This window comes from Ahaetulla prasina, chromosome 3 (genome assembly GCF_028640845.1).
Source record: "Ahaetulla prasina isolate Xishuangbanna chromosome 3, ASM2864084v1, whole genome shotgun sequence".
NCBI lineage: Eukaryota > Metazoa > Chordata > Lepidosauria > Squamata > Colubridae > Ahaetulla > Ahaetulla prasina.
In genome coordinates this window covers 189,930,654-189,945,321 of record NC_080541.1, presented here as the reverse complement: position 1 = coordinate 189,945,321, position 14,668 = coordinate 189,930,654, and the positions used below count along the sequence as shown (strand labels likewise).

Below are 14,668 nucleotides of genomic sequence, written 5' to 3'. Positions count from 1 at the left end.
AGCAGGCAGGACAAGAAAGAGGTGGGGAAGACTCTAATACCACCTCTCAGAGAAAAACCCAACAGAAAAACAAGCAAGTAAGGTATGTATTCCTGTATAGAACAATCATGGGTCACATAGCAGACATACAGATAATTACAAATGCCTAAATATCCACGGGAACTACAATGAAGAGGCAAGGAAGAGAGCAATATCCAATTAACACCAAAGGATCCAGCAGAAGAGCCAGCTCAATGGGAAGAATAAGATCCATGCCATCAACACGTATGCTCTGCCATTCATCAGATACCCTGCTGGTATAGTGAGCTGGCAAAGGAAGGACATGGAAGCTGCCAGTGTGAAAACCTGAGAGCTCCTTACAATGTACAGTGGTTTCTACCCCAAGTCCAACACCCAGAGGCTGTACACTAGGCAGAAGGAGGACAGTTGGGGGTCTCGTGAGTGTCAAAGCCACTGTCGTGAATGAAACACAAAGTATCCATCAGTAAGATGGCACCCCAAGATGAACTGTGAAGAGAATGCCTGAGGCAGCAGCGGATGTGGGAGAAAGACCAAGCAGAGGAAGTGCTATGGCAAGACAAGATCCTGCATGGAATGTACCATTGATGCCTAGCTGAAGTGGCAGACATCGAGAAATTCTACCAGTGGCTGGATAGCACAGAGGCACTGATCATAGCAGTACAAGAACGGGCACTAAGCAGCAGATCCATAGAAGAGGGGTCTACCACACAAAATAGGACCCACAGTCAAACTATGCAAAGAGACCTCAGAGACAATCCAACAGATAGTGGCAGGGTGAAAGATACAGGCAGGAATACCATACACCGAACAGCACAATCAAATAGCTGGCGTTGGGTACAGGAACATCTGTACACAACATGGGCTACACGCTCCTAAATCTAAATTGAAACTCCCTCAGGAGTTGAGGAAAATAATATTTCCTCAATATGGGATTTCCAGATCTAGACAAGCAGGCAAGTACTGTCCAATCACCCACCTATTGTGCTAGTAGACAAAGACCAGAAGATAGCAGTGGTGACAGATGCAGCTGTGCCAAATGACAGCAACATCAGGAAGAAGGAGCATGACAAACTGGAGAAGTACCAGGGCCTGAAGGATGAACTGAAGAGGATGAGGAAACTAAAAGCCAAAATAGTCCCAGTAAAGGTGGGAGGACTGTGACTCCTAAACTGGGAGAGTGGCTCAAACAGAGCTGAGGAATAACACCAGAATTCTCTGTTCAGAAGACTGCAATGCTCGGTACAGCTAAGATCCTACACAGAACCCTCACACTGCTAGGCCTCTGGTAGAGGACCCAAGATTAAGGAACCCAGTGTTGTGTCTCGTCCGATCTCACCACCACAGCCGGGGTCTGCTTATCTGCTTCCGAACGCTGAAGAATGTCCTAGCATGCCTCCCGGCCCCAGCCCTGGCTCCATGCCCAGACAGGCTGAGGAGGGGGCATCTCCCGGCCCCAGCCCTGGCTCCATGCCCAGACAGGCTGAAGAAGAGCAAGTATCTCCAGCCCCCAGCTCTGGCTCCATGCCCAGGCAAACGGAGCAACTAGACCCCTCCCCCTCCTCCACAGCATGTGAGCCTGAGGAAGGTTTATTACCAACAGCTGCCGATTGGAGTGACCCTCGCTTCAGAAGAATTGATAGGCGGCGTCGTCAGAAGGAAGGGAGGGGCAGGCCTGGATAAGTGCTGAGTCATGGAGCCACACCCCATGGCCTATATAAAGGATCTGCTTTCTGGCATTCTCTGAGTCAGGCAAAGTCTAAACATATCTTGCTGAAGTCACTTTCTGGTCTCCTGCCTGCCCTGAGGACTTTGCTAGGACTTTGGCAGAGCTGCAGAGGCACACCTGATTCGGATTTCCCTGACCCGGCCGTCAGCGGAGGAGTGCGACATGACACCCAGACTAACCGTGTTGGTGGGAAGGATCTTTTTTTGATAAATGAATTTGAAGCATATAATGTTTTTTTTTAAATAACAATACCCACTCATTAGTCTATTGAATTAAAATTGCAGTTCTTGACTCCATTTACTAAATAATGAATTTAGTATCATGTATAGTTTTGCCTCTGAAATTTAAAAAAATAATGAAAACATTTTGTGCGGTAAGTATTTAGTAATTACAAGTAATATATTTCAATGGATAATTATTCTAAATAAATAATTTTTCTGAATTATCACAAACAGATCAGAGATTGGTCATTTAATAGCATCACATCATATGTTTGACAGTTTCTGTCAATTGGATTTACATGTTCACTTTGCTCTCGTTTCAAGGGAATAAAACCATGGTTTTGTACATTTTAGCAATCTATAAATTCCACTTTGCCTGGAAGATTGAATGCTATGTAATTATTTGTTATATTTCTTTCTGACTGAAATCAAATAAGACTCTTTCTGGTTTTATCCAGTAGCATTCCCAACATTTGGATTGAGTTCACATCGGAAATTTCATTATAATAAGAGTGAGGGTACTTTTTTCCTTGTGAAAATCTGAAACCTTATCAAGAATATCTTCTAAAATTCTTCTTCTACAATAGCATTATACTGTCAATATACACAGGATCTTACCATCATGGTTAGAATTTCCCAGTGTCCATGGCTCATCTGAGTCAAAATGAGTATCACCTCCTATTCCTGGTCCAGGAAAATAAGCATGAGCTAGAAATCCACCCTCCCCATCAAAAGGAGAGCTATCTCCATGGAAACCAGAAGCAAAAAATATCATGATATCCGCCTCTTTTCTGTCACTTTTTATTTCATGGTAAGGAACTTCTTCAAAGGTAAGTGGAGTCACTCTCTGCCAAACATCAAATGCTTGTCGGATGGCTTTCCTTGTATCAAGTTCTCCAACCTTGGGGGTGTAGTTGTGCACGCTGTAGGAAGGAGAAGAAGAGCTTATTTAAAACTTATAAAGGATTGCTTTCTTACATGAGCAACTTTCATTCAGGTTTTGGATTAGTACAATTGCAACATTAAATTTGGTAACCTTTAATACAGTTTAAAAGTATTTCAGCTATGAATTAACAGTTTTATAATGTTTCTTATTTAGATGAATGTAAAAAAACCTATATGAAATATGGCACTTCAATAATTTTAAGACATGTGAACTTCAAATCCCGCACTGGCTGGGAAATTCAGGTAGTTAACCTCCATACATCTTAAAGTTACCAGGTTTGAAAAACGCTGGATTAAATCAATATGGTTGAAAGTTACTTAAGGATTCAAGTCTAAAACTTTTGGAAGATACAAGGATGGTTAGCAAAATTACCACAATCTTCCACATATTTACTGCAGAATCTGGGAGTAATATTGGGTTCCTTGTACGGATAAACCTAACTGATTCAGACCTTTAATTGACCTATTCATATGAGGGGGAAGGGGAGAATAAATGGCACCTATAAAAGTAGTCACGGAAAACCTGAAATTTCTGAAATGTTTTTAATTCAAACCATTTCAAATCCATAAATACGATATTGAACATAAAATATTCTATTAGAAACATATACCGCAGAATTGTTTTTGTCAACTTTTATCTAATAGCTATTCAGCTCTGTCTGTCCATACTTAATTGTATCGAAAAGATACATTGTAAAGTTGAGAATAATATGGAGATGGCAGGAAGATGTTAAATTATTTGTTAGCATTAGATAATTATATTCATACTGGAGTATCTATAACATCTTCTAGATAACCAAATACATGCCATAGATATTTTAGTGAATTCCAGTGCTTTAATTGTAACTTTAAGTTATTTAGCAACTGGACTCTGCCCATCAAATATTTCCTGTATATCTGAATACTCACAGCATACCAGAGAGATTGGGGTTAAAGCATAATAAAATTATGCATATTAATTACATCCAAGAGTATTCCAGGGAGGAATTGGCAATCTGTATGGAGTTACCATACAGAGGTCTTCAAAGGGATTTAACATCATTAAGGGATTTTAACACCACTATACAGCAGACTAACATTAAGTTGCCATACGGCTAACTGCAATTCTTAACAACAATACCTCCTCATTCATGTTTTTAAGAAATAGTGAGTATGCGTTGAGAGGCATACATGCATACATACATACATACATACTGTACATACATGCATATATACCCATACTACTATACTTCCTTTTGGAGTAAACAGCATTATGTAGAAAACAAAACAATAAAGAAATGCAGTAATAAACCAAAGAAACCAAAGTAATCTGATCCATCTCTTCACTGTGTTACTAAAACCTTTTTATAAAAAGTATAACTTTCTTTCACATTAGAATTCCTAAACAAATATTGTCCTACATTTTCGTACATGGATTGTTATCTGTGGTGGAATCAACAACTGAAAAGAAGGAGGCTCTGGTAGAAGGAGTTAAGAGATATTCCAGTTTGGACCCCAAAAAGGGGAGGAAGCATATGCAATCAAACACTTAGGATTATCTCAGGCTTTCCCAAGGGAAGGCAGACAGTCTGGTGAGATTGATGTAAACAATAAAGAAATCTCTTGACCTAAACCTCAAAGCTATTCTGGTTGTTTGTGTCTGGCATTTATCTTATAATGGGGAAGGAGATGCACACCCCAATGAATATACTACAAGTTTTATCACTGGAATGTACATTCCCAGAAGGGTCAGGGTAAAAACAATTTATTGAATAAGAAAATGACAAATACCCTCCAGTATTCTTCCCAAAAAATTTAAGACATTTACAACCAGGACAGTGTCAACATGATACTGGAAGGGGAACCCTCCAGCTGTCTCTTGATTCATTGAAAATAACTGAATAAAGACTGAAATCAAAAGGCAACACAGAGAGAACAAAATTTGTCCAGCTAAATATTATATTCAAGAGAAGAGCAAATAGTTGTATATTATAAGCATTGCAAGGAAATTGAGGATAACAATGGAATGGAAAGGCCAAGAGATTTAGCTTATGTACCAGAGACAAATTCCTTGTGTGTCCAATCTCACTTGGCCAATAAAGAATTCTATTTCCTAAGAAAATCACAGAAATCAAGAAAAACCTTTATGCAATGATAGGCACAATATAAAACAAATAGGATTAAAAGAAAGACAAGATCCTGTAAATATAAAGAATAATTGTTTTTAAAATCCCTAAATCAAAAATAAGTGTGACCATTGAACTAGAGAGTGCTAGTCAGGAAAATGAAGTTACATGGGCCCTTGAAAACATCACTAGCAACAAAGCTGCAGGAGTTGATGAAACAGTAGCAAAGCTGTTTAAAATTTTATTTATTTTTATTTATTTATTTTTCTCAATCATATATATAAGATAACAGGTCAAAATATAAACATAATTTGGATACCTGAAAAAAGTAAATAAAAAAGGAATATTAGCACAGGGACGGTAGGCACGCAGGTGCACTTATGCACGCCCCTTACAGACCTCTTAGGAATGGGGTGAGGTCAACAGTAGACAGTTTAAGCTTAAAGTTTTGGGGGTTTGGGGAAGGAACTACAGAGTCAGGTAGTGCATTACAGGCATTGACCACTCTGTTACTGAAATCTTGCAAGATGATGCAGTTAAAGTATTTCATGGTTTGTAAGCAAATACAGAAAATACAGCAATAGCCAAGAAACTAAAAATGATCCATTTTTATTCCAATATTTAAAAACAAACAATTCCAAAGAAAGCTCAAGCTATTTAACTACCATGGTATGGCTCTCCCCCTTGCCTGAAGGCAATGATAGAAATTTTGCTACTGATACTTCAACAATAAGCCTAATTTAAGAGGCAGGAGCATCGAAGACCACATTGCTAACATCTGATGAACAACAGAACAGAAAAGATTATTAAAATATGCTAATTTTTGCTTTATTGATTATATGAAGGGGATAACTATAGATAGCCCTAAAACATATGGATGTACCAGGCCATCCCATTGATCTATTGAATAATTTGCATGATAATCAGGAAGCAACAGTTAGAATGGAATATGAGGCAACTAAATTATTCACAATTGGGGAAGGAATGCTACAGTTTTATACTGTCACCTTGTTTAATTAAGTTATATGCACAATACATGCTGGACTAGAAGTAATGGAATTTAGCATTAATATTGCAAGGAGAAATAACAGCTTCAAATATACTGATGTCACATTGCTAATAGACACAAGAAAGGCTTAAGCAATCTCTTGTTGAAGGTTAATGTGAAAGAAGAGAATGCAAAAGCTACTCTGATGTTTATTATACATACATATTATATAAATATTTAAAAAATTAAGTTATGCCACTAATCAATGTCAATTCAATGCAAATAGAAAAAGGGGGAGAAGGAACAGTAACAGATTTTATCTTTCTAGGCTCAAAATTTCACAGGGATGATGAAAGAAACAAGATATCTACTACTTGGAAGAAGGCTACAATAAGCCTAGACAAGTGAAAATAAAACCCAATGACAAACAAAGTATGTATTATCAGATCTATGTTTTTCTTAGTTATTACAAATGACTGTGAAAGTTGAATTGTCAGAAAGGTTGAAAAATCAAAAGGATACCTTCAAATTGTAATGCTAGAGAATATCTTGGACCCGAAGAACAACAAATGGTTCAGTTATAGCAGATGTAATTGCAGATCCTTCACTGGAAGAACTAACTATGAAGCTAAAGCTTAAATATTTTGGACACTTAATATAAAAGCTGGAGAAACCCCTGATACTTTAAAGCAATCAGAAAAGAGACTGACAAAAGACAACATGGCTAGCTACTGATAACACTGATAACTGATAAAAGGTCAAACAATCAAGTAATAACAAATAAACATGGTGATATTATGTTCATTGAGTTATAAACTGAACAACAGTACTCTGTACTGTTTTTCCAAACACTTTTAAAACTGTCTAAATTGGCAACTTTAACTATGCAAAAACAAACATTTCATCTTGTCTTTTCTGAATATCCAACCAGTTCAACTGTACAGTCCTATATGTGAACGTTGTTGACAGCTTTGATTCCTGGAATTGAGAGCAAACCACTGGTCCCTCCACCCTTCCTTCTTAGTGGATGCTTCTTGACTAAATCTGAATCTTTATTGCAGACAAGAGGGATGCCACCCTCACAATAACTGATTGTGCACTGCAGTGCAAAGATGTTTAGGACTTCTATATATTTTCAAAGCTTTAACTCAATACTTTTTTCTTCTGAATGAATGAACAGACTTCAAATGGTGCTGAGGGCCCTTGAAGGCAAGTGGTTATAGTATGTTTATCTAATGCAGCGGTTCTCAACCTGTGGGTTGCGACCCCGTTGGGGGTCGAATGACGATTTGCCAGGGGTCACCTAAAACCATCGGAAATATGGGAAGTATACTTGCCAGTCGAAGAATCGCGCTCCAATGGTTGACTCCACAAGCCACCTGCAGGCTCTTCAAATCGCTAGCCGAATTCAGCTTCAGGCGCGGTGAATTAAAAAAGAGAGAAATCTTTGCTCTGATGTCTCCCTCTCAAGCCAGCTGTAATCACTCCCAATTGCTAGCCTAATCTGGCTTCAGGTGCCATAAACTTAATAGGGGAGGAGTCTCCGCTTTAATGCCTCTGTCCTCAAGGCAATCGCAAGCAGTTCAAATCGCTAGCCAATATGGTTTCAGGTGCGATAAATTCAAAACGAAAATAATTTTACAGTTGGGGTCGCCACATCATGGGGAATTGTATTAAAGGGGTCGCAGCACTATAAAGGTTGAGAACCACTGATCTAATGGCTCTTGCTTGCTTGCGAGTGACTGGTTCCCATGTTGCAACAACTGTTGTTGTGGGTGGGGAGGCTTCTCCTTAGCTACTTATTATATATCATACTTAATAGCATATGCCTTTACCTTAGTCTCACATAAATTGTCATAAAGTGCAAAGTTTAAAATTGTAACATGTCCTCATGGGATAGCTACTTCAGCCCTTTGATAATCTGTAGTTTTTTCATGAATGTTTTTTCAGCTTCAACAGAAAACTTTTTTTTTAATTTGAATTTATATCCCGCCCTTCTCCGAAGACTCAGGGCGGCTTACACTGTGTTAAGCAATAGTCTTCATCCATTTGTATATTATACTTCATACACTAAGAAGATCGCTCACTCCTAGCACTAATGGGATTGGTTAATCTCAGTTAAATCTAGGGTAATACTGAAAATTAAATTCTGTCTTGTTATATATTTTGGGACTAAAACATATAGAGCCATTTACTAACACTCATCATTTAAGATCAGTGTTCCTTAACCTCAGCAATTTCAAGATGAGTGGACTTCAATTCCCAGAATTCTCCAGCTAGCATGCTGAGGCTAAAGAACATTGATTTAGATCAGAGGTGGACAACTATGGTCCCTTTATGTGGACTTCAACTCCCAGAAATCTTGAGACAGCCATGCTGATGATAAGTCCACAGATTGTAAAGGGACATAGTTGCCCGACCCTGATTTAGATAGATTGACGTGTAGCATTTTCCCTGAAGGAGACTTGGTACTGTAATCAGTTCTATCTTGCAAATCTAAAATAAATTAAGAGAAAACAGCTACCTTTGAGTTATATTTAGAAAGAATAACATGTCAGACACTAAATCAAAGATAGCAAAAATAAAAGATTAAAGAGCTTTAAAAAGAAAAGGAAGAGTCACATTGTGACATTGTCTTTTGAACAAAATCAGTTGATTAGACCTGATCTTCAAGCTTTTACTAATTATGACAACAGCACATATCTTGATGATATGTTACAAAAGCAATATTTTTTTCAACAGTAGATGATTGAATAATAACTGAATACTCATATAGCTTACTCACTTTTATTTCCAAGATCAAACAGCTTTTAAAATTGTATATTAAGTAAGCTATAAAGAACTCTACCATTGTTCCCTAAACATGTACATTCTAACTTTTATGCAACTTGCACAATTTCACAAAACCCATATTGAAAACCAATTTGTGAGGGAAATTTTCTTTACAAAAGTAAATTTAAAATATTTTCAAGACTACTATTCTCAAATCAACTTACGGTGGGAATCACACAAATTCAATTAAAAATGTATAACCAGGTAATTTAAATACAGTAAGCTAGTTAACTAAATGAATAACAACATAAAATCTTTGACCAAAAAAAGCAAAAAGATCAATGATTTTGGTAAAAGCTTTCATTTAAAAAGTAGATAAAATAAAACCATTTTGAAGCTTACTTTAAAACAAGAACCAACAGAACGTGCTGAAAGTTGCTCAAAAGACAACCCTTAAAATTCTCTCTCTCTCTGTCTCTCTCTCTCTCTCTCTGTGTGTGTGTGTGTGTGTGTGAGAGAGAGAGAGAGAGAGAGAGAGAGAGTGTGTGTGTGAGAGAGAGAGAGATCATAAAGATCTTTAGAAACGGCACATATACTGTGTTTCCCTGAAAATAAGATCCTGTCTTATATTTTTTGGAACCCTGAAATAAGCGCTTAGCCTTATTGCCATGCACTCAAAAGCCTGATCGGGCTTATTGTCAGGGGATATCTTATTTTGGGAGAAACAGGGTATCAGGAGAACCTTTCAAATACTTAGATCTATACCATGTAGAATTTTAAAGGTTAACAGTTTCTCCTAATCATTTAAATACAGTAGTGTGGGTGATCCAAAAGTTTTTTCTCTAATTGTATTTCTATCTCTTATTCTTAGTGGTTATAGAATCCATCTAGAAAAAAGAAAACTTGAGTTCTAGTCTTGCCTTATAGGCATGAAAGTTGACTGAATGACTTTGGGTCAGCAACTCTCTCTCAGTCTAACCCAATTCACAGGGTTGTTATTGTGGGAAAAATAGAAGTATTAAGTATGTTTGCCAGCTTGAGTTAGTTAGGAAAATAATAAAGATGGGAAACAAACAAATAAATCCAGGTATTGAGCCATCCTGGGTTCAAATGCCCCATTTTAAAATTTAGTTTTCCATTATCAAAAAGGTTGAAACAGTCAATTCTGCATTTGGAATAGTTGTCTTCTACTCAACAGATGCATTTTTACGCTCAAAAAATTGAATACATTTTATTCAAGACCAGGAAAGGGAGAAAGTCACAATCATTCAGTAGCAATTGGGACATTAGCTGGGTAGTTGCGTGTCTCAAATTATAATTGTATGACGGCAGCAAAAATTTGCATTGAATTCACATGGTCTAAATGAATGTACAATGCATAAATTCACCTATAATAGTATTTAACTGATATTTTGGCTCTCCCTTGTATAGCAAGCTAGCACCTTGACTAATTACTTCAAAAGCCATAAAACAGACATAGTAAAATAGGCAAATGAAATGTGATCCACATGAATATACATTATTTGATATTCTTCCTTTTTTTTCTTACATGTTTAATATTTAATTATATATTTATTTTAATTACAGTCCTAAAAAGACTCCAAGTAACGCTACCAATCTTTATGTAGAAGAATATGTGAACTTTCTTTTAATGAAAGCTAAATTTAGAAAAACTAAAGCTTTTAAAAATGCCCTTTTTGAAAAGGCTATGTCACCAAACTGAAGTTTTACATCCATAAAATAGCTCACAGGAAACCACATGCTATAAAAATATATATATATTCAAAAATGTCTACGTTTCCAGATGTACTGGAACTATACTTCCTAGAATTCCCTGTCAAGTTTCCCCTTGAGCAAGGAATATGAACTAATGACAAGGCTGGTGGCACTATATAATATTTTAAAGTATAAACTCCATTAAAGTTTTTAATATATTGGATTATACCTGTAGGTAATATGCTTCTGCCTCCATTTTTGTCCAGTTAGTGCATATCGCTTAATCCTTCGTCGATGGCTTAGATGGGGATGATCAGGAACACCACAGCGAGGTTTCTTCATCCACCTAGAAAGTAAAAAGATTCCTGATGAGTTAGGAATATATGGTACAAAAATAGGGCTTTGAGCCTATTTGAGGGTTGGTTGGTGTAGTTGAAAATAGATCACCAGTCAATTTGGACATGATTGCCTGCCTACCTGTTGGTCAAGGTAAGGGGCTGAGATTAAAGTTCTGACCAGTCTAGAGAATGTGTACCAAAATAGATTAAAATGGCAATTTTGAAGTAGGTTAGAGAAGGAAATTTGAGCTTTGGAGCTAGTTAGTTTGGCGCAGACTACAAGGTATCAGCTATGCTCAAGATTTCTCCCTCCAAAAAGAAAGTGAAAAATTCCATCTCTGGAACTTCAACTATGTGTGGCAGTAGAGAGCTTTGCTTCATTGTATATAATTATTAAATTTATAATTTTATAATACTTTCAAATGGATAAGCAGCCAGTCCATAATGGGTTTTCTCTCCATAATGGAATTTCAGTGGATGAAACTATGGGGAAAATAGGAAAGTTGTAATAGAAGGTAATGGAAACTGGGTTCTTTAAAAAAAAATTGAGTGTGGATTGCACGGTAAAAGCATTATTTCTGCTGACACCATCTATTCACTTAGGAATCACAACATTACTTCTGTACTATGGTATATACTGGAAGCTGGAAATGAAAAAAAAAAAGACCTGTGCAAACCAGGTTCCCTGCACATAGTTCTTCTTCGTACAGATAATCCTTGCTTAATGACCATTTGTTTTGCGACTACTCAAAGTTATGACAGTGCTAAAAAAGCGACTTACACTCACACTTATGACCGTCACAGTGTCCCTGCAATCACGTAATCACAATTCAGGCATTCCGCAACTGTCATGCATTTATAAGAGTTGCAGCATCTTACAATCATATGATCACCATTTGGGACCTTCTCAGCTGGCTTCGGATAAGCAAGTCAGTGGAGGAAGCCAGCAGGAGGATGCAATTGTATATGGTATCTTACTTAAGGACCATAAGTGGGATTGTTGGAACTGCTGTTGCTAAGCGGGGCTGTTGTGTGATGTTTTGCTTAATGACTGCTTCACTTAGTGATGAAGTTGCTGGTCCCAATTAAGGTCATTAAGCAAGGACTACTTTTATATAGAATGACTAGTATAAGACCATAAAACCTGTGCACATATACAATAACATTTAAAACCTATGCATGGCCATCAAGGTTGCGCCGTTACATACAACATATCATTTCTATTGCCATTTTATTTGACGACCTATGCAGTATCTGCTAAACCAATCGTTAAATCAGTACAAATCCTTGGATGAATTCTTTGAGATGTGAAGTTAATTACCTCTGCCTATTCTGAGAACTCTGGGAGTTGAAGTCCTCTCATCTTAAAATTGTCAAGGTTGAGAATGTTGATCTAAGTGATGAAAGAGGCACGGTTGGCAATCTGACTCAGATTTCAGACCATATTCATTCTTAGAGGATATGCATATGCCAAGCAAAATTATTAGGCTCACATTTTAAAGTTTCATGATGCTATAGAATAGATAATGGTCTGGGCAAGAACATTATTTTCCAGTATCTGCAAAAATCACTCTTACTCAATAGTGGTGTGATCCAACATTCCTGTTACAGGGATGCCATAAAACTGCTGCATAGTGGTGACTGCAGACTGCATAACTTTTCCTGAGAGCAAAGCAGACATTCTTGTATCAGATGGAAGCAGATAACCGTAGTTTTTTAACCAACTCTGAAAAATAAGACAAAGGAAACCCAGATTTAAAACACAGCCCGATTTAACAGTATATATATAAAATTGGCTTGTTTCCTTTTTAGTTGAAACGTGAATTCACAATTGGTGAATTGATATATTCACCTTTCTTGCTCTTTTTAATATATGAGGATAGCCATAGGACAACAAGAATAATTGCAAAATGTGATGTTGTCCTACCAACTTTACCGGTGTTGTTAACTTTCTGGTTGTGTGTGCAAATTCAGATATTTTATCAGAACACAATTCTCAGTTCAGTTGCTACGCTTATTTTATGCATAAAAATATGATTGACTACAGACTCAGTTTGTCCAATGTTTTTCCAAATATAAAGTCTCCTAAGAGAGCATGTCACATACTGTGGCTTCTATATTGTGGTTTGGCTAAGAAACATCAGCACTAAGAAGGCATACTAGATCAAACCAAAGGTATGATATGACCAAAGATGTAACAAAAATGGAAACAATGGATTGAAATATGAATATTCAAGATAATTTAAGACTATATTCAAGAGCCAATTTGATATAGTGCAGTGTTTCCCAACCTTGGCAATTTTAAGATGGATGGATTTCAACTCCCAGAATTGCTGACTGAGAAATTCTGGGTATTAAAGTTCAGACAACTTACAGTTGCTAAGGTTGAGAAACACTGATATCGTGATTAAGGATACTCAGTTAGAAACCAGCTGAGTGTGAGCTGTTCAAGCATGAAAACTAGCTGGGTGATTCTGGGCCAGTTATTGTCTCAGCTCTAGGAATAAGGCAATGGCAAACTACTTCTGCAAATATTGCAAAGGAATGAGGTTTTTTTAAAGGAAAGCTTGTAGATATCTTCCAAATTGCTCTCTCTCTCTCTCTCTCTCTCAGAAAGCCCAGGTTTTAACAAGTGTCTGGATAAATGAAGGTAGGATGATAATCTATGTAAGCAGATAGATGTAATTTCCCCACTAATGCACTTATATTCTCTTAAATTCACCCCATCTGCATTTTATATCATCCCTCCTATTTTATAATATGAAGTCATAGTCTGGTCATGTGTATGACTTCAATCATTCAAAACTGGTAATAGCATAGAAGAAATGGCAACTATAATCGAGCGTTGTCTTTTTCAAGATTTCAGGGATGGAAGACAGCCCATTCTATTCCTCCCAAATTTCTATTACTTCCTATGCACCAGCAATGCCAATAGCATGCCATGACTATTGATCATATCTATTCCACACTGGGAAGATTCTGAAACCTTTGCACCAATCCAAATTTTCTCCATCCCTTTCTCCAATAACTCTGTTTTATGTTTCTGAAAATCTTGGGGATTTCTCAAGCTTGGTAATACCTTCTACTTGTACACAAAGGATGCCATTTCGACTGCATCAAACCTGGTGTGAGAACTTAGCAATTTTAATTAATTGATATCATTATCTAAGTATTCTATAAAAAGCATATCCAGCATAAAATATACAGTAGTTGCAAATCCTTATGTTGGATTGGTTGCAGATCTGTCAAGCATTAAGAAAGACCACAATTTAAATAAATCCAAAATATTTCTCACTAAACTAGTATAAAATAAGAGGTTGATAGAACATCAAGGGATTTTATCAATGACTTGCTGATATACTTCCTTATCTGCCTCTTAGTAGCAAGCAGATGCACTCATAGGAGGAGAAAATCTGTCCTGACTAATCACATGTCAAGGTAAGGAATATTTTTACTTAGATTTGAAAAAAAAACATTTTAAGCTACACCATAACACCATATGATAATATACTCATGACCCTTATTAGAATGTATAACAAAAAAAAGCAAAATAACCCTTATAGACTTAACCAAATCAGGTAATGCATATGTAACTTCAAAAATAATTCGTTGGTATACTGGTTACCAGATCTGCATGTAAACTCAAGATACCCACCAGAGAGCAGCAAAGAGATGCAAAAACTTCAAATTCTAGTCATTTTTGCAACCCCAAGCTTTCAGCAATAATGAAGGACTGAGATTTAAAAAAATTAGAGATGAGCCGTCTTGCTTCATATTGTAGCTTCTTTGGCCTCAATTTGGGCCACAAGAATAAAAAACAAGAACTGACTAGGGAG

General features: G+C 36.9%; 1 protein-coding gene across 6 annotated transcripts in view; it reads right to left on the bottom strand.

Moving 5' to 3' along the window:
* MMP24 (matrix metallopeptidase 24) overlaps positions 1-14,668 on the bottom strand; it is a 53,048-nt gene that overhangs the window by 21,665 nt on the left and 16,715 nt on the right. For 5 of the 6 annotated variants that reach the window (XM_058176514.1, XM_058176509.1, XM_058176510.1 and 2 more), the window contains exons 2-4: positions 12,410-12,558; positions 10,724-10,840; positions 2,587-2,891 (exon numbers count right to left, since the gene is read on the bottom strand). In XM_058176514.1, the coding sequence (XP_058032497.1) occupies positions 2,587-2,891; positions 10,724-10,840; positions 12,410-12,558 (571 nt within the window). Of the gene's footprint in view, positions 1-2,586; positions 2,892-10,723; positions 10,841-12,153; positions 12,226-12,409; positions 13,860-14,668 lie in introns of those variants that run through there. The other variant, XM_058176513.1, reaches the window with a different exon arrangement.